General features: G+C 38.9%; 1 protein-coding gene across 9 annotated transcripts in view; it reads left to right on the top strand.

Annotated features, from left to right (window-relative positions):
* nrxn2b (neurexin 2b) overlaps window positions 1-21,627 on the top strand; it is a 380,291-nt gene that overhangs the window by 189,786 nt on the left and 168,878 nt on the right. For 8 of the 9 annotated variants that reach the window (XM_055218533.2, XM_055218549.2, XM_055218495.2 and 5 more), the window contains one exon: window positions 6,429-6,446. In XM_055218533.2, coding sequence (XP_055074508.2) covers window positions 6,429-6,446 — 18 coding nt within the window. Of the gene's footprint in view, window positions 1-5,732; window positions 5,788-6,428; window positions 6,447-21,627 lie in introns of those variants that run through there. The other variant, XM_055218556.2, reaches the window with a different exon arrangement.

Raw genomic sequence — 21,627 nt, 5'->3', positions numbered from 1 at the left:
CTTGGACAAACAATCTACATTCGGTGACATGTGCTATGACAGCTGCCACAGTAGGAGACATTTCACAGGAGGCAATTGATGATTTTTGGAGACAGAAAGACTATATATCATCTCGAGTCACCAAAGAGCCTTAACTATGTATTGGAGGGTTATATTAATAATTTTATTGTTAAGAAGGTCGATGAAAAGCTTCACAGGTAAACACGATAAACTGCATCTCGTTGCCATTATGATCAAATTAAATATGTAAAGGTCTAAGTTGCAATACCCTGCTGAAAATAAAAACAGTAAAACCATTACAGAAAATTCTAATGGTTTCCGTTAAAATACCAATAGGAACCATTAGCTTTTACCAATAAAAACACTACACTGTAGTATGTTTTGGGCCATATTTCATTAGAACCAATACATAGAACCAATACATACCATTAGAGACCAACAAAAACCAATACACTGTAGTGTGTTTTGGGCCATATTCCATTAGAACCAATAAAATTCCCAATAAAACCAATAGAATTTCTGTGAAGGTGTCTATTGGTTTTTTTTAGCAGGGAAGTTTCCAGGACTAGCCTTTTTACCATCTTTAGCAAGAGTAAGTTACCTCTCCGTTAGTTTGGTGCTACAGTATTTACATGAATCATTCAGCACAACATTGCTATTACAAATAACATTTGTTATCTCGGTTATTTAAAGATGCGTTAATGAAGGTAAGTGACATGATGTACAACGCAGCTAGAAGCTAGCGTTAACATTTTCCAATGTTAGGATAATGTTACGTTAGAGATGTTAAAGATAACTTTCAAATACATTGTTGACTTAGCTTAGAACAGATGTAGACATCCTTGTTTAATTTATCCACATTTAGTTGGTGTTGAGGTCTACCGTATAGCTTAATCCAGAACAGACACGTAACTTTATCTCGGTTGAAATGTGGCTTGGGAAAGGGCAAAAAATAAACAACGCCGTCCAGCCTCTCGGGTTACCTAGCGTCGGAGTTGCATGTACACCATGCACACCGTTTGACCATTTTAAACTTAAAATGAAAAGAAAATAAAACGTTTGAAAACTGACTAATTGCAATGCATTTCAATGGACGAGTAAGCAGAGAATGTCCGGGTGTATTGGGTTAGCTATGTGCACTGTGATTGGCTTGTGTTTGGGGGCGTGGCCTAGCCATAGGTCAATACTGTTCTGGATTATTATGAAGTGTAGAACATCTGTGGTAAGTTTCAGCATTGATGTTGTAGATGATACGTGGTGGTGTGTCACATTGTGGGAGAAGTGTGGAAAGTATGATGCAGGATTTTAAGAACTTTCCATTGGAGTCTATAAGGAGAAGAAGAACTGGATCAGGTTCTGCAGACTGGGGAACTGAAACTTGTGTTTTTAAAGGTGTCATTGTGTTTGTGTCTAGCACACTGTCTGTTATTATGTAGTGTGATTTGTCTGTAGTAGGAGTTGTACAGGTAGTCAAGTGTTTTGCGGTTTGTGTTTTTCTGTAGATGCTCCCCAGGGGCATTGTTAGACATAAAGCATGTGACCCCCATTATTTTTCAACACTTAAAAGCCTGCTGCGTACAGATGTGCAGCACAATGTTTGCTTAACCCACCATCCCTACACTGCAACAAGTACTAGGAAAGATAAACAAGGTTTTCAGTTACTGTCAACTGTTTATGTAGTGTCCTAAAATAGTGAAATAAATATGAATTTCATACATGAAAGATTTATTTATTGTTATTATACACAATCAAAATCAGTACAAAACACAAATGTTGTTGTCTCAGCAATGCAATTTTGATAAACTTGACAGAGGTTTTCCTGAGACTTTTCCGTCTAATATCTTAAACTGACCTGACCAGTTTCAAACACCTTTCTTCTTCTCTTGAGGTGTCCAACTACAGGAGTCATAATGATTGTTTTAAAAATAAGATTATGGATATTTATTAAAAACTCACATAGCGTCAGATGGTGAAGTTGGAGGATTCATTTCAAGAGTTTCGTTGCAAAACGAGATAAATCCGTTTTTAACATTTTTGTCAAAACATGTTTATTCTTTTGTTTTATGGTGCTACTTAGCTGTATTTGTATTTAGTATTGTAGGTTATAATAAGAATGGGGTTGTATGTGTCCAGCATTTTATCTTTACATATCTTCCACCCCGGCCAATTCATTCTTTAAAGATGTGTTTGCATTCCTCACAGAAGGCAGATTTCCATTCAATGACCCGTGTGATGTAGATAATGAAGTTAGTTGTTTTTTTACCCCTTTCTCGTTGAGTCAAATGTAATCAGCATACAAAGGATCTGGATTGTCTCTGAGAGTTTTGTGTTTTTTTCTGGCCTGTACACATATCAACGATAGCTATAACTATAAAATGCGTGGAGTTCACACTGCAACTATAATGATAAAGATACAAGGACAGATAAATGGATGGGAGACCTCCTGGGAAAACCAGGTTGCTGCTGGTGTTCGGTGTTATGGGGTGTTCACACTGTGGTTTGTGTGGGTCCTGACACCCCAGTTTAGTGATGGGGACACTATACTGTCAAAAAAGCACCATCCTTTGGATGAGACTTTAAACTGAGGTCTTGACTCTCTGTGGTCATTAAAAATCACAGGAGGTTTTCTGAAAAGAGTAGGGGTGTGCCCCGGCATCCTGGCCAAACTTGCCCATTGGCCTACTAATCATCCCCATATATACTAATTGTCTATATCACATGTGAGGTGGGCGTTCTGGTGCAATATGGCTGCCGTCGGTCGCATCATCCAGGTGGATGCTGCACATTGTTGGTGGTTAAGAAGAATCCCCCTTTCATGTGCAGAAAAAACGCTATATAAAACTTTGACAGCCAATCAAATTTAATGAATTGAAATTGCACACATATTGGAAATGACAGAAGCTCATGCTGAGGCCCGTTACATAAAATGACGCTGAAGTGTTGCTGTGACATTGACTATGTAATTTTTTTATTGTTTGACAATGACTACATTAAAATGTATGATATACACAAAATCGATGACTGTTTAGAGATGTATTAACACACGTGAATGAATTAACATAAAGTTATCGCCGGGTGGTGTGGACGTTATTATAGTTATCATTGAAGTTAATGTTATAGTTATAGTGTGAATGGCTTTTAAAGCACCCCCCTAAACGTCAGGGTTGCCATGGTGATCACGCTGCTGCTGCTGCTAACTTTAGCTTTTAGCTTCTGATGATGTCTTTTTTTGTCAAATAGAGATCCTCTTTTTGTTTTACTAATTGAACTGTGTGATGTTTTTTTCAGCTATAAGAAATCCTTCAGTGTTTTTTAGGGACATCTGCAGATAACTGATATATTAATGATGTAGACCACAGTTTCTAGTCTTTCTTCTTGTATTAAAATATGTTACAAGAATCCAAATTCTTCCTTACCTGTGTGTTGTTTCTCTCTCTCTCTCTCTCTCTCTCTCTCTCTATTTGTCTAAAATGGGCCGGTCATTTCTTCAGGCAGCTTTGACTGGGGGGAGGACTTTGATTCGCAGTCAAATTACTGTCCGTATCAAAGCTTCTGCTTTACAACCAACAGAGCAAGTGATTAGATTTATATTTGGTCACATTAATAACAGCCGCTCAGACAGCATCCCAACAGAAATCTGCTTTCCTCTGAGCGCCGAGATAACAAATTCACTTGCACATGAGGAGATCAGATCTTAGGATGTTTGCAGTGAGAAGAAGAGCTGAATAAAGTGCATAGCTTGACGTTACTAATTAATACGTTGTGTATTTATTTTGGTTCAGGATATTTACGCACTATTTTTGAAAGGCGCTATATAAATTAAAGTTATTATTATTACAAATATCTATTTTAAAGAATACTCATTTTTTGGAGTTGAGTGTGAGTCTTTTTTGTGTTTAAAGGCCAAATGGTCCGATTCATGTTTTTACTATTTACTTTAATAAATGAGTTTTGTTCAATATCCATGAGTTTATTGAACCATAAACCACACAAACACATTGTATTATAACAAATACACAAAATAATGTTGCTTTTAGCAATGAAATAGGTGCACTTTAATGGGCAAGATTCCCATCTAAACTGCTGTCGATCATTCCGCCCTCCATAAACAACACAAGTTTGTCATAAATATTCACAATCTGTTTGATCTATTTCTGATGGTGTTTTTGGGATCTCATCTAAGGTGATGGTTTTACAGAGCGTTTAACGTTAGACAGACCGGACCGATAATTAAAGTCTGACATGACGGCCCGATGCTCGTGTCACCAGCCTCCATTTTCTCCAGCGTAAATTGCTTTCTGATCTGAAATGGAAAAGCATTTTCCCGCCGTTCACATGGAAACCGAAGCATTTAATGAAATGAGCAGAGGCCTCAGCGCAGGCCAAAGATTCAGCGAATGACAAAAAAGGCCGTGTTATCTGTGAGAGTAGAAGAGGAAACCTCCAGACAGCATGACATTTATCTGTGAAAGCGCAATCATGTTTAACACCATTCTGACACCTCACCCAAAATATTAAATACTCTGTAAACAACCCGTCTGTCTCTTAAAAACCCTTGTGTAACAGCTGCAAACATTCCTGAGAAATGAGATTTCAATCAAAGATGTGAAATATCAGACAAACACATCCATCAGTAAAAGACGCTTTCATCAGACACACGCAACGTGCACATTAAGGTCATTTACTTGTCATGTATTTCCCTTTTTATCAGAAATAAAGTTCAGTAAAAGATCGCTGTTGTTGTTATTGGTTGTATGCAGAAGTTCCACAAAAGGTGTTTGTTTATGTTGTTGTCTATAGATAAGTAGACAGAGACGTGCAGACAGCTGTAAAGGGTAGAGATGTGTTGAGTGGCTGTGTTGGGTTGTGTTAAGGGGATTATGGGAATTAAGCGTCGGTGCTCTCGGCATCTGCTGGTTGGATTAAGTGGCACAGCGGATCGGGTAAAGCAGGAAAGCTTGTGGACGGTCACATATTACGGGTCAACGGGGTCGATATCATAAATGCCGTGAGCACGTAACTTCTACCTATTATAAATCTGTGCATGTAAATGTAAGTGAGACAGTTAGATGGGTCAGACCTCGAGAGAAATAAACAGCAAAACTTTCCCAATATATTCAGCTGAATGATTGTATGTAGAGATATGTTTGTGAATAATTTAAACACGAGTACATGATCAGCCCTGTGTGTCTCTCTTTCTCTCTCTCTCTCTCTCTCTATATATATATATATATATATTTGTATTTTAATAGAAAGGTAAAACTAATAATTGAGAATGTAAAAGAGTGGGGAAGTCTCATGACTCAGTGTCGTCTCTACAGCCTTCAATTGTGTGCTTTATATGTTTAATTTTTGTCATAGCCCAATGTCTCTCTTTCAGTTTGTCTGTCTTTCTATTGTGAGGTATCTTTTCTTACCCACTGTTGCCGTGGTAATGCTGTTTGTGCCATCATACTCTTCATCCTACCTGTCACGGTTACCAGGCAACAGGCTCTTCTCCTGGCAACAGTCTGTGACTCTCAGCAGCTGTAGAGTTCAAATGCATGTGCTGTGTGTTACCAAACACAGATTCTGTGTGTGTGTGTGTGTGTGTGTGTGTGTGTGTGTGTGTACTGTGAAACAGCCAGACATCTCTCAGTGTTTTTAGCAGATGTGATAAGATAGCAAATGTCATGGAGGTATTTCCACACGTCACTGTGAACGTCTACACGTTATGTTGAGAAAAGCTGTGTGTGTTTTCTTGTTAAATGATCTTGAGCAGCTGTTTGATTGAGATTTACTTCATCAGTAAGTCTTATTTATAGTATTTGAATGTCTCTCTAATTAAAATCTCTGCAGGTTAATGTCATGTGAGATTTCATGAGGCTGTATTTCACTCCTTTATAATATGCACTAGATAGAGTACACTATGTACAGTTGAGCTCATAAGTTTACATACCTCTTGCAAAACATGTAATCAAAGTGATCATACAAATCGCTTGTAAATTGTTCTTTTTCTTCACGTACGGCTTGGGAAGTGTCTCATGATGGATATCTCTACGCTGTACATACTGTGCTGTGTTTGTTTGTCCTGATTAAAGTATTCATTGTGTATAATCTCTTTAAGTCACATCTGTGCTGGTTGTGTTCTGCACCTGAATAACAAACAAATACACCGTTGACATTTTCTCTGCTTATTGATTATTTTATTGATTGGTTTTGAAGAAGGTTAAGTGTGAGGTCTTTGTTGGAAACAGAATATGATGTAACTGTGTGAAAACGCCTGTTTGTTTATGTCACTAATGTGTCTGTAATAATACAGTAAATACGGTACATAGTTCAGCGTACGCTTTTATTTGAATATAGCTACTTTATAAATGATAACATAAGCAGGATCTAACTCATTTTCTCTCTCTCTCTCTCTCTCTCTCTCTCTCTCTCTCTCATAGGTGACTCGTCTCAAGTTGGTAAGTCACATGTTTCTTGTGTTTTAATAATGTTTATGACAAAGAAAGTGCTGAGTGTCTGTAATGTGCAGTCCATGCAGCATGCACCGTATACATGCAGCAAAAATGTATAAATTCAGAAAGGAAACATTAATCCATGGCATTAAAGCATGACATGAGAGTGAACAAAACAAGAAAACCCTACACTACAATAAAACAATAACCAACAACAGACAATGGCACACACACACACACACACACACACTTTTCACACAGATTACAGAAAATACCATGAAAATGTGTCCAGTGTTTGTGTGAAGATGATGATGGTATTATTTTGGTTTATTTACACTGCCAATGAATATTCCCGTAATGACCCTGTAATAATGATTAATACTCTTATTTATTAGACTTCATTTTACACCAGCAAGAAGAGAAATGTCTTGCACATGTAAATGTATGGTAATAAAGGTGATTCTGATGGATGTCATACTAACATGGTTAGATATATCTGAGCATTAAAATATTGAGCAACGTTTCCACTTCAGGTCAGTTGCAGCAGATTTGTAAGGACTTCCTCAAAAATGTTTCATTCTGTTGATGTTGAAGGTCATTTTATCTGTATACTGTATACAAAAGTAAAACACATTTAAGCAGAAGCTCTCGTTTACTGTTTATCCAGCAGTTCTGTCTGAAGAAAGCCAAAGCAATGATAAATGAGAAATGCTTGTTCAGCAAATCCCTCCTACAGCCTCCTGCTTGAGGGGATTTCACAGGTTCTCCAGAGGAATTATGGGAGATGTAGTTCACGAAAGTATAGCGGCTTATCCACGACAGTCCTGACCAAATGCTTTAAGCCTGAGAGATAAACGGAGAGAGAGAGAGAGAGAGAGAGAGAGAGAGAGAGAGTTTGGTCTTTTGGATTTTATCTGGAAATGAGACCCGTGGAAAACACAGAAATACTGAGATGCTGCACATAATCAAATCCACTTCTGGGGCCAATTATTCAAAAAGTTTGAAATCCCACATGTTTGGCTATCCAAGATCACGTTAACCATCTCACTTTTGTTCTAGTTTTTCAAAACAAAATTGAATAACAGATACACACTTTTCAGATTAGCAAATCTGGATTAAATGGGATCACATGTCAATGTTAACTATGAGCTATGTAAGAAAAAGCAGGTAGTTTGGTCAGTATGGGGTCACTAAGTGTTTCTACTTGAAGAGACAATAAAACAACACAACTTTCCCTTTTTTTTTTATTTCAATTTAACATTCAGTCAGTTCTTCTGACCCTCAAAAAATATAAATACAGTTCACAGTAGGGGAGAGCTGGGATGAAAGTAACGTGGGACGAAAGTAATAAAGCGATTTTCTCCGAGCTCTGGTTAGATTTGCATTCCAAACTATGACAGCATCTTTACCACACAAACCCTTAACAGAGTGGACAAATATGGCGTTATTTACTCACCGTGTAGATCCAGAAAGGTGTTTTCACCCATGACAGGTAAATTTCAAAAGCGGTAATTTTGTTCTTATGACGCGTTGTGTTTCTGGTTTCATGTGTGACAATACTGATTAATTTACAAGTTATTTAGTGCTCTAACATATCCTGAAGTTTGACATCAGGGAGTTTTTCAAACTAAAAGTAAATCGGGTTTAAATGTGAGGAGATCCTGTTGGGATGAAAGTAAACTTGTTACTTTTGCCTGCTGCTAATACTGATGCATATGTTGAAAATTGATATTATTCTAATTTGATTTAATTTCATTTTCATAGTGTTCAAACTGTTGAAATGTGTTTTATTTTCAATAATTTGAGTTTGTACTGTTGTTTTCTTTTTATTAAAATGACACCCACAGTCACCAGGGGTCTCATTTATAACCCTGTGCGTAGGATCCTTACTAAAATTTTACGTACGTACAAAAGCCAAAAATATCGTACCCAAAAATATTCAGATTAATAAAACCATGCATGCTATGCACACCAGCAAGCAATGTTCCTTTTATAAATCGCAGATCAGCTGAAAGTGTGCGTACGTGAATCTGCCTCATATCACACCCTTTACCTCCCCATTTTTAACCATAAATAGTCAATCCAAATCACCTCCTGAATGCTGATCCTCATATTAATGAGATTGGCATCCAATTGTTTGTTCGTAAGCTAAATGCGCCCAGCCAATAAACGCAAGCCATTGTCATAATCCACCAGCACGCAGCATTTATATATTTTTTATATAGCAATTATATTGAACAAAAATCACAGCATAAAGGAGAGGTATCACTTAAATAAAATAAGTGTTATCGGCTCCTTCAGTGCACGCGTCTGATATATGCAGACTGCAGCAGCACGAGCGTTCTCCTCAGCTCTACAAACTGCAGACATGTCAAAAAAAAAAGAATAATTTAAGATTAAAAACATAAATAGTAATTTCCTTTTACCAATCAGACTTGCATTAACTTGTAGACGTGTGAGTAAATATTTATTTTAATGTAATAGGCGAACAAGTTTTTTCATGCAGGTTTTGTTATGAAGATAATAATTTGGACCATTATAATGATAACATAGAGAAAAACAATTGTCCAGTAACTTGTATTTTCACACTTTCACATTTGAAAAAATGCACATTAATTAAGGAAAATATTTGATTATTTACACTGTTTTTCAGTTATCTAATCGATGTCTATTTTTATGCTATCCTGTATTACATGCAGTCGGGCCATTTCACGCTCTCGTAGTGGACAACATTGTGAGACCTCGCTGATTAAATATTTAAAATGAATTTTGATGTAAGATTGAATTTTAAAAAAAATGTTTATGAAACAATTATCACTCAGTTCAAGTGCAAATAACACTGCTTAATTGTCATGATAACGTGGATCTAGCGTATGATATAGAGTGAAATTAAACGTTATCAATACTTGTGTGTGTGCATGTGTGGATTCAGTGTGTGCGGATTCAGTGTGTGTGTGTGCGCGTGCGTGTGTGTGCCTGTGTGTGTGTGTGTGTGTATGTGCGGATTCAGTGTGTGTGTGTGCGCGTGTGTGTGTGTGTGCACGTGTGTGTGCATGTGCGGATTCAGTGTGTGTGTGTGTGTGTGTGTGTGTGTGTGCGCCTGTGTGTGTGTGCGCCTGTGTGTGTGTGTATGTGCGGATTCAGTGTGTGTGTGCGTGTGTGTGTGTGCGCGCGTGTGTCTGTGTGTGTGTGTGCGCGTGTGTTTGTGTGTGTGCGCTTGTGTGTACCTGGTAATTATCACATTAAGTTAGGAATACCAGTGTTTTTGTGACCTTGTGGGGACATTTTGAGGTCCCTGTGAGGAAACAAGCTTATAAATCAAACATTATGAATTTTCTTGAAAATGTGAAGTGTTGCAACAATTTCTCTCTCTCTCTCTCTCTCTCTCTCTCTCTCTCTCTCTCTCTCTCTCTCTCTCTCTCTCTCTCATTGTATTAGTTGTAAATGATGTTGTAATTTTAAAAGAAGCTGCAGCTGCAGGGAGGATGAGGTCATGAAGGATTTGTTGTGTGTATAAATCAGAGGGAGCATTTGTGTATGAGCAGGATGAGATCCTCTGCAGTCCGCTCACTTTTACCCCAAGGGGGCGATAGTTTGACTGCAGGATCTGATAGATCACATGACACTGTGACCTTCAGAGATAAACAACATGATGTGTGTGTGGATGACAGGCACAGATTCAATCAAACCACCGGCTGAGATGAAGCAGCACGTCAGCATGTTTTTGAGCAAGAGAGCACTCTTACTTAAAGGGACACTTCACCCATTTGCATTAAGCTTTGTATAGTAAGAACCCCAGTCATGTTTTTGAATGGTCATGCATCATTTTCTCGGTTGCCACTGAGACAGGAGAAATACAGATTTCAGTGTTGCACTTCCTTCTTTCAATGATGTAAAAAGCATCATTTTGCATCATTGAAAGAAGGAAGTGCAATATCTTTGTTGAAGGGGTGTGACTACAAACACGCCTTTCTCGGTCAAATAGGCACCAAATTCTAAATGTATGTTACATTTCGACTACAAATATGACACAATTTCAATAAAGATTAATGTTTCTACGGGTGAAATGTTCCTTTAAAAAGGAAACAAACGCTATTTTAGGAAACCTGAAATGCTGGGATTAAACACACGAATGAATAAAATACTTCATCTTAATTAGCTAAGAAATATCTGATAAACTAAGCAAGCGGTTTTTGAGTTAATCAGAAACTAAATATTATTTGATGTTGATGTAAAATGAAAAGGTATAATATTTCTTGTGTTAATCTCAGAATGATTGTTTAGAATAAGGATATTCTTTTTCACACATCATCAGATTCCAATAAGACATACAGCAGCATCTGATGTTAACATCTCTCTCTAGCCTTATACATATAACACACAATAATATGTAAGGGATAATGTAGAGGCAGCCGGTAGTTATCATGAAATAAACCCCGACAGTGTGATCAGGACCCGACACGAAGCGGAGGGTCTTGTATCACACTGAAGGGGCTTATTTCCCAATAACTAGCGGCTGCCTCTACATTATCCCGCTTATTACACGGCTACTTGCCACATAAGAAAAAAAACTGGACATGAATATGAAATTTAAACATTTTATTGGCATATTTGTTTTAAATTAACATTTTTATCCTTCCGCGAAACTTTGCACAGATGCATAAAATGATCGTAATACCTTATTAAGATCCTGCTTCATACTTGTCTACATTTTTTCTCTTTTAGTCAGTCTTTGACAAGTTTTAATGCCCATTCTGTATTTTTTTGTGTGTTGGCTTCGTAGCTGTCATGCTCTATTTTGTCAAGTTCAGTCTCAGTAAGCTGTCTGTGTCTTGTCGTGGTTGTTCAGTGTTTGTCACAAGATGGAGCCAAACAGTAATCTTTATGTATCTTTATTGGCACGGAGCGATTTTACTCGTACAAGTAGTACCGGCTATGCGTTATTACTTTGGAGCGGTTATTATTTGAAAAGAACGAACCTGCAAATGTCTCAACTGACCAATCAGAATCAAGCATTCCAGAGAGCCGTGTAATAAAATACTATAATACACACCATACCATACCTCCCAGTGCAAAAAAGGTGAAACAAATATTACACAAAAGATGAATAATGATCACAGGGGTTTATTTAAAGCAATGATGGCTGATGGAACAAAGCTGTTCTTAAAGTGCGCTTTTTTCCAGTCCAGGGGATGGTCAGGGCTACTTACTATGGTGCGGGCAAGACGTGTGATGGCTGTGTCATTTGCCTCAGTGAGGCTGGAAGTGGGAAGCTGTATTATCTTAGATGCTAAGTGTGAGATTTTAATGAGTTTGTTCTTGCTGGTAACACTTAGTATGGTGAAGAAACAAGGGGAGCAGTAAAGTAAAAGAGGTTGAATGATGCTTTTGTAGAGTAACAGAAGAAGATGAGGGGCAACGTGCAGTGATCTTAGTTTTTGTACGGCATACAGTCTTTGTTGTGCGCGTTTCTGTGTGATGGTGACATGTTCATTGAAGTTAAGCTTATTGTCAATAGTAAGACCGAGATATTTGAAAGTGCTGACCTGTTCAACTTGTTTGCCATAGATGGTGATGTGGTTGAGTCCAGGGGATGATTTTGACGCATAAATGACCAGTTCTTTTGTCTTGTCGGTGTTGAGTTGAAGGTTGTTATCAGAGCACCACAGTGCAAAATGTGTGATGGACTGGTTTATCTTCCTGATAATAAAAGAGACACAAGGCAACAGATGCAGTATTACTGTTGTTATTCTGAGCGTCTCGCTGCGGTGTGCGAGTTAATGGCGTCACGGCGAGCGGCGTAGCCCTCAGGTAAATGAAGGCCGACCGCCGGCTCACGCGTTAATGAATTCATGGTTTCCTGTTTCATTCCATCAATTTCACAAGCAGAACGTGTGCACATTTTAATGACTCTGACCTTTGCGTTTTGATGTTTTGGGCGAAAATATTTAATGAGTGACCACAGTGAGTCTTTGAAAACGTCACAGTCGAACCAACCGACAGCAAGCGTGTCTGAAAAACAACAGCAATGCGTTTTAATGAAGCGGTCGGGCACGTGAGTCAGGGCCTGCTCTTAAAGATCAAAGCTGGGACAGAAAGGAAAGGATTTCCCATTATTGAGTGACAGGTGCACAGTGATATCTCGCTCATTTCCCAGGGTGCTCGGCTGCAGTGCTGAATTAAAGTGGATTTAATGGAGTCAGGCAACAGTGGAGACAGCTTTATAACGCTTATTACCAATCCTGTGTTATAATGAGCTGAATCACAACCCTGATGGTGAAAGATTAAAGAGATTTACAGTCATCCGCACACAGACACAGAGAAAGAGAGAGAGAGGGTGATCGGGGAATCATATTGATTGATTGAAAAATGTGAATCAGATAATAAGAGAAAGTTAGATTGAGCAGAAAGAGTTTCTTGTGAGTTCATGTAAAAATCTTCATTCACAGAGCAGCTGAAGAAACTTAAGTGATTCGGTTACATTAATATTCTCATCAATAAAACTCATCTGATCTTATGCTGTAGTTTTGCATTTCATTTCTTAACAGATTGTTAAGACTGAGACATAAACATACTATAGGTTGTAACTAACCTTTTTCAGCAGTTCACTAGTTCCTATGAAGCATTAGATGTGAAATATTGCAAAGTGTGCAGAGTTCACCTGTAGTCACAGTGAGTAAAACAACAGTCCAGACACAGACAGAGCAATATATATATATATATAAGTAAACACAAGATTTATAACAGAGAGCAGCAACAGATGCTGAACGAATGTAGAGAGGACAGAGAGGAATAATGACAGAGAGGAAGATGAGGGACAGGGAAAGACGCTGCATGTGTGAAATGTCTGCTTCATTTCAGACCTGAAATCAAAACTACAAGTGAAGTTTAATGTTTTATTTTCTCTACTTGTATTCCAATAAGTCCCTAGTTTTAATTTGAGTGTGCTTTATTGACAAAAACTGTAGATTTGTGTTGCCAAAGTGTTTGTGCATGGGCTGCGTACAAGTAGTGCAAATAAAAAGAGATCAAATGTACTGTGTGTAGTGCAACACTAAATGTGAGATTAAAAGATTCAAAGAAAAGCAAGATACAAATTGAAATAACAGATTTAAGTTATATAAAGTTAGTTCAGCCTGTAATGATAATTCCTTACCCTCATGTGTCAGGTTAAGACCTTCATTCATCTTCAGAACACAGATGAAGATATTTTCAATGAAATTCAATCCCCAATAGACAGCAATGCAATGTAAACTGTCAGGCCTAGAAAGGTAGTAAAGACATTGATAAAGTAGTTTGTGTGACTACAGTGATCAGTCTTTTTCAGAAAATGTTTTTTTCTGGGCCATTTTTGCTTTTATGATGGAGGATCGGGCCTTCAGCTAGGACTCTAACTTGGGTCACCTAATGTGCGTCTGCACCGTATGTCAGAGCACTGCCCACTACACCATTGGCTCTTACACAGTGATTTAATCTTAATATAATGAAGCAATGAGAAAAACATTTTGTGCACCAAAAAACAACCAAAAAAAAAAATTCTTCTCAATGCACATTTATGAGAGCACCATGCTTGCTTTTGTGTGTGTGCATGTGTGTGCGTGTGTGTGTGTGTGCTTAATCTCTAGTGCCATGTTGATTAATTATAGAAATGAATATTTTTTAGTCTTTATCCAGGCTGACATGTTTTGAATTCAGTATGTGTGTAGTGTGTAGATGTGAGTCATGATGAAGTCATAATTCCCGACAGTAAATGTTTTGTTTGTTTATTTGTATTTTCTGAGTGAGATTGTAAGGAGTATATGTGATATCTTTCAGTGTGTTGCTGATGCTGTCATCCATACAGCAGATTCAGAGAGGGCAGAAGATAGCGAGTTCCTCTTTCTGTTCCTTTTTTAGAGTCTGAAATGTTGGTTGTGTCATCTAACGTCTTCATTTGAAACCCGCCGCAGGGCTCAGCGCAGCCGAGTACACGGCAGACATCAGCGTGAGCGGCTTTACTCGCATGCAGGAAAGATGTTTGTTATTTTTCAGACAGCTCTCAAACCTGCTAATGTGATCGCTCTGATGAATGTTTTTACAAATAAAGAGCTTTTGATGCCAGTTTCATTTGACAAAAAAACGTGACCTTCTAGTTATCTAGTTGGCTGAGAGAACACGTCTGATGAGTGTGTATATTTGTTTGTATATTTCTTGCGTTGACGTTAGACACCCCACAATTCATGTCCTTTGGGTGTGAACTCACACACACATTTTATCATGAAAGAAAGAATAAACGGTGAAATGTTTGTCCTATATCTATATATTATAAACGGTTTCATTTGTTTGGTAACCCTATGCTGCTCGACTGTCGTCTTTGGCTCCAGTGGAAATCCAAACGCTGAGGTATATGAAATGGAAGTGGAGATCTCTCGGCTCTGGCCTAATTGTTTAGGGAGTTGAAGATGGCAGAAGGCCGAGATAATGGAAAAGATGATACGCTCGGACGCTTGAGACACAAATGCCGATAGTTGTTCTCTTCTGTTGTTGTGCTGCGGTGTTTGGCCGGGCTTGTTTGCTGCATTGCTAATGATGGATTCAAGAAGTATACGGTCAGCGCCGGAATGAGTCTTGTTTACAGCCTGAACTCCTGATAAACCTTGAGTGCTGGTATTCTCAAACGTACTTACAAATATTTGTGTGTTTTGCTATTGAAATGTGAAGTATTCCTGCATGTACACCACCTCACACGTACAGACGTGTTGGCACCCAAGGCAGGAAATGCTTGGCTACATTTGATGGGTTAAAGAGAGAGCAGATGCAGAATAAAATATGAAATGATTGATGAGGGACAAAAATCCAGCAGCTCACTGGCGTCTCCTGTAGGTGAAGAGAGAAACGACGTCTGATAGAGAAAGAGAGAGAGTCGGATAAATGAGTCCTTTAACTGGACTGCTCATCGCACTTCAGGTGGATAATGAACGCTTGTGATTTTCATTGCGCCGGTTAATAAACGCTGGACAGACCTCTCTATTTCAGCCTATGATATTCAATGTCGCCATAAAACCACGTGAAATGGCACAATGATGTTGTTTTGTCAGAAGACAGACGCTTTCATCATTTTCACTCGTGTAGTAGGAGCTGTTGAACAGTGATTGGTGCATCTGGTTCAAATGGTTTGACTTTAAATCTAATGTTTCTGTAAGGAGCAGCTTTAACAATAGAAAATATCATTTTACTGATATAAAAACAATATATCTAAGATAAAAACCGTGTGTGTCAGTGTTATCCCTCATTTCAAATCCCTTTGCAATATTAATAGGGTCATATTCATTTTTTCATCATTTCTCTGTCTCGCTCCGCTAGCAATGTTGGTATCTGCAGAAGGACATAAAGAAAACCTCTGCATGTGGGTCAGCGTCTCCCTGTGGAGTTACCCACTTTAATGCCCTACACAGGACGTGACACTGATAAATCGGACCGCTTCTGTTGGTCATCGTGATAATGAGATGCTTTTGTTCACATTCAGATTGTGTGTAGCCGTACAGCGTGAAGTGATGATATGAACACTGAAGGATGCATTGCAGTTATTAGACTCATCATAAACCTGCATGAGAAGGCCTTTTCTCTTCAACAATTCTGTCTTGTTCTTTGATCTTTTGTATTTGCGTTGGATCCTGACATTTATTTTGCTTGCCAGTGGAGAAGATGACATCACCTTCAAAAAAACAAACCTCTGTAGTTTCTCAGGTTATCTCAGGATTTGAGAACAGTTACAGAGACCAAAGTGCCTGTCTGTCTGTCCATCTTGGTCTGTCTTTCTGTCTGTGTGCCTGTTCATCTTTGTGTCTGCCTGCCTGTCTTTCTGTCTGTCTGTGTACCTGTCTGTCTGTACGTGTGCCTGTCTGTCTGTCTCTGCGTGCCTACCTACCTGTTTGTCTCTCTGTCCATCTCTGTCTGTCTGTCTGTGTGCCTGTTCATCTTTGTGTCTGTCTGTCTGTCTGTGTACCTGTCTGTCTGTCTCTGCCTGCCTACCTGCCTGTTTGTCTCTCTGTCCATCTCTCTCTGTCTGTCTGTCTTCCTCAGACTTCCCATTATATCTGACCAGTGAATAAGCGTTCACCTGGCTATAGATGGATATTTAATAGTCTTGCATTAAATGAGTTTTGCCTTTAGAGTGACCATGAAGCATCTGAGGCAGCTGGCAATGTGTTTCAGTCGGTCTCGTCTCGAAGCGCTGCTAATCGATGATTCGGTAACACCGGAGCTGTTGGTTGTCTTCTGTTCAATACTTTCCCACATTCGCACTCATTAGCATTTGATCCTGAGAGCTTTTCATTAGCAGCCGGCCGCAGGACGCGCTCGCGTCACCCGTCGCTCACGCCATCAGGGGAAATGCCAGCGATCTGAAGCGATCAGCAATCAGCATTAATGTTGATGTAGTGTTGTTTATGAGCATTAATCATTTAGGACAGGCCCCATGCTAGGAGCACCCAATTCATCTGTGTAGCGCTAGCAGAGAAATTGATGATGATGAATTAGAGCGTTTATCAAGTCAGTCTCTATTAGCAGAGTCATCAGCCGAGTTTCCGCTACATTCAGTCCTTTGAGGGCCCAGTGAGCATCTTTAATAAAATCATGGCTTCGTACGGCACATGTTTTATGACTTCATTTCAGTTTGCAGGAAATGTGTGTGCCTCGTGTTATAATTGATGTAACAGGATACAATTTCCTCATTTCTAGCACATAAACTCTAAGAACAACTGGGTTCAAAACATCTCATATGGTTGTTAAGTCCAGTGAAGTCCAGTCACATTCATTTGTGCAACACTTTTTACAATGTTTCACTGCTTCAGAGCAGCTTTACCAGAAAAACGTCAACTGTTAAATGTCTAGTAGTATACTGTTTATAACTCATATAATATTATTAGGGGTCAAGCCCCGAAGGGGCGTAGAACCCTATTGTATTTGTTAGTTTTCTTAATTTTATTATTAGGGGTCAAGCCACGAAGTGGCGTAGACACCTATTGTTATTGTCAGTTTTCTTATTATTATTATTCATCCTTGTTCTTCCGCCATTGAAGTCAATGGCAGCCCATAGAACCGTACGTAGGAAAGTTGTGAAATTTGGCACACATGTAGAGGACAGCCTCAGAAGTTACTATAGCAACCTAGGTGTGTCTGACTTAAACCCTCTAGCGCCACCAACAGTCCAAATATCCACTTATGTTCATGCTCATAACTTCTGACCCGTGAGACCTAGAAACTAAATTCTTGTTTCCTCTGAATCCTTGGCTCATGATGATTCAATTGCACACATTGATGACATTTGTGTCATGCACATCTTTCCGCCATTTGGAATTTTCCGTAAAACCTACTTTTTCGAACTCCTCCTAGACCGTTTGTCCGATTTGCATGTCCTTTGGTATGTAGCATCTAGAGACACCCCAGACAAAAAGTTATCAAAAGCTTTTTGATAGACCAATGCGTTCTTGTATAAATTGACAACATATATGGCGGCGAGCACGCCAAAACGGACGTGAGGCCTTATCTTCGCAAAACTTTATTGTATCGACACGAAACTTGGTATATGTCATAACAGTCATGACCTGAGGGTGCCTGCAACGTTTCGTCACAGCGCCACCTAGTGGTCACGAGATTCGAAAAATACCTATTTTCGCTTATAACTACTTCAAACTTGAGTCTAAAATCATGAAGTTGGTCTTGTTAGATTCCTTGAGGCATGCCGAGTCAAACGATACCAAACGGTTTTCGGTCGGCCATTTTGGGTGTCGGCCATTTTGAATTTTCTCATTAAGTTCAGTATTTCACAAACAGAGTGACGTATCACTACGAAATTTGAGATGGTTCATCAGTGACATGTTCTGAGCGCACCTATAAATCTTTAGAACGGTGCCACCTAGTGGTCAAGAGATTTAAAGCTATATCTCTGCATCTCTTTATCGTATTTACACCAAATTTGGTCAGTGTCATCACAATCAAGACCTGAGTCACAATTTATTTTTTGGTCAGTGCCCCCTAGTGGTCAAGACATTTAAGGCTATATCTCCGTATCGCTTTATTGTATTTACACCAAATTTGGTATGTGTCATCACAGTCATGACCTGAGGCACAATCTATTCTTTCGGCACAGTGCCACCTAGTGGTCTCAAGATACGAAAAAATGGCTTTTTTTATAAAACTAATGCAAACTTAGATCTTAAATCATGACAGTCATCACGTATGAATCATTTTTTGCCATGTTTGGCTTGACCCCGGTATCGCTGCTTGCAGCTATATTTAGGGGTCAAGCCCCGAAGGGGCGTAGAACCCTATTGTATTTGTTAGTTTTCTTAATTTTATTATTAGGGGTCAAGCCCCGAAGGGGCGAAGACCCCTATTGTATTTGTTAGTTTTCTTTTTACAATTATTATTAGTTATTCTTCTTCCGCCATTGCGGTCTATGGCAGCCCATAGAACCGTACGTAGGAAAGTTATGAAATTTGGCACACTGATGAAGGACACTCCAGTGTGTCCCCACAGCAAATTTGGAGTCTCTATGTCTAACCCGCTAGCGCCACCAACAGTCCAAAGTTGCACTTATGTTTTTGCTTATAACTTCTGGTCCGTATGTCCTAGAAACACAATTCTCGTTTCCTCTGATTCCTTGGCTCAAGACGATTCGAAAGGACCCTATGACGTCATTTTCCGTCATGAAAATTTTTCCACTATTTTGAATTATTCGTAACACCTACTTTTTCGAACTCGTCCTAGAGCTTTTGTCCGATTGCCACGAAAATCGGCACGTAGCATCTAGAGACACTCATGGCAAAAAGTTATCAAAAGAATTTCAATACACCAATCCGTTGTCGTATACCGCCTTAACAAATTTTACATAGAGCGCAAAAAAACAGATTTCAGGCTGTATCTTCGTCAAACTTAGGCCTATTGACACGACACTTGGTACTTCTGATGCCAGTCAGGAACTGAGGGTGCATGCACAGTTTAGTCGTAGCGCCACCTAGTGGCCAGAGAAATGTTTTATACACCTATAACTTTGGCTCCGATTGACGTATTTTCACGGGACATGTTTCTTTGGAGTTCTGAATAGTTGCCGAGTCCAACGATACCAAACATGCCAGAATTCGCCTTACCGTTAACCCTGCGCAGCAAAATAGCGCTTAAGAAACACGTGTGAATATCTCCGCGAAGGTTTTTCCGATCGACTCGAAAACACCATAGGAAGAAACTAACCTTACCTACTGAACAAAAAGTTCTATTGGCGTTATATTAAAAATTTCATCAGAAATGGCCGAAAATTGCAAAAAACTAAAAATTACCTTAAAATTTTGTGTTTTTTAAACATAAATGGTTGTAACTTTGTAACGAAAATATATTTTTTCACCAGATTTGATACACTGATGCATGAGCACATTCTGAGGCTACAAAAAAAATTGTATGCTTGCACCACTAGATGGCCTTATAATTGAACAAAACCTTTGATAACAAGCCAGCCCTATGGTCATACAACTGTTTCTTCACTAAACTAAAGTGTATAGACATAAAACTAGCTAGATGTAACACAATCATGACCTGATGTTGCATGCACAATTTTTGTCATTGCGCCACCTAGTGGTTTTGAGATAGAAATATGGTATTTTTGCCTAAAACTACTGCAATAACACATCTAAAACAATGAGTCATCATGGATTATTCCTTTCATGGCTTTGACTATGATCACTGGTGGTTGCCAATTCACTCCCTAGCAACCATTGAGAATACCTTATTAACCGTTTTTGCAAAAGCTATATCTCTGCATCAGAACATTGTAGAGACAGGGGGATGGTCTCTTTTGACTAATTAAACTTGTTATAACATGATGTGACCCATGTTTTGCCACTGCAAATACCACTCACATGTCCTTCAGTGCTCTAATGTTCCATGATTGTCAATAACAGAAGGACGATTGCAGTAGACAAGAACTTAGATTATTTTTTGTGGATAACTTTTTTGTTTTTTCATCTAAAATTATTAGGTTTACTTAGGTTCTTCATTCTGCTTATCCAATCTCAATCTTACATCCTTTTGTGCCCTTTTCGGCTTGACCCCGGCATTGCTGCTTGCAGCTATATTTAGGGGTCAAGCCCCGAAGGGGCGTAGAACCCTATTGTTATTGTTAGTTTTCTTATTATTATTATTATTATTATTTTTCTTCCTCGTTCTTCCGCCGAAAGTCAATGGCAGCCCATAGAACCGTACATAGGAAAGTTATGAAATTTGGCACACATGTAGAGGACAGTCTCAGAAGTTACTATAGCAACTTTGGTGTGTCTGACTCAAACCCTCTAGCGCCACCAACAGTCCAAAAATCCACTTATGTTCATGCTCATAACTTCTGACCCATGAGTCCTAGAAACTAAATTCTTGTTTCCTCTGAATCCTTGGCTCATGATGATTCAAATGCACACATTGATGTCATTTGTGTCATGCACATCTTTCCGCCATTTTGAATTTTCCGTAAAACCTACTTTTTCGAACTCCTCCTAGAGCGTTTGTCCGATTTGCATGTCCTTTGGTATCTAGCATCTATAGACACCCCTGACAAAAAGTTATCAAAAGCTTTTTGATAGACCAATGCGTTCTCGTATACCGTGACAACATATAAGGCGGCGAGCACGCCAAAACGGACGTGAGGCCGTATCTTCGCAACACTTTGGTGTATCGACACGAAACTTGGTATATGTCATTACAGTCATGACCTGAGGGTGCCTGCAACGTTTCGTCACAGCGCCACCTAGTGGTCACGAGATTCGAAAAATGCCTATTTTCGCTTATAACTACTTCAAACTTGAGTCTAAAATCATGAAGGTGGTCTTGTTAGATTCCTTGAGGCATGCCAAGTCAAACGATACCAAACGGTTTTCGGTCGGCCATTTTGGGTGTCGGCCATTTTGAATTTTCTCATTAAGTTCAGTATTTCACAAACAGAATGGCGTATCGCTACGAAATTTGGCATGGTTCATCAGTGACATGTTCTGAGCGCACCTATAAATCTTTAGGACGGCGCCACCTAGTGGTCAGGATATGTAAATAAATTGTTTAAAATCTTTATTTCATTTGATTAAATTGCCACTATGACATAAGACTTCACTCTATTGATTCCTTGGCTCATGCTGAGTCCGACTGTACCAAGTATGTCTGAGTCAAACCT

The sequence above is a fragment of the Misgurnus anguillicaudatus genome, chromosome 21 (genome assembly GCF_027580225.2).
Source record: "Misgurnus anguillicaudatus chromosome 21, ASM2758022v2, whole genome shotgun sequence".
NCBI classification, from domain to species: domain Eukaryota; kingdom Metazoa; phylum Chordata; class Actinopteri; order Cypriniformes; family Cobitidae; genus Misgurnus; species Misgurnus anguillicaudatus.
This window is presented reverse-complemented; position numbering and strand designations above follow the sequence as displayed.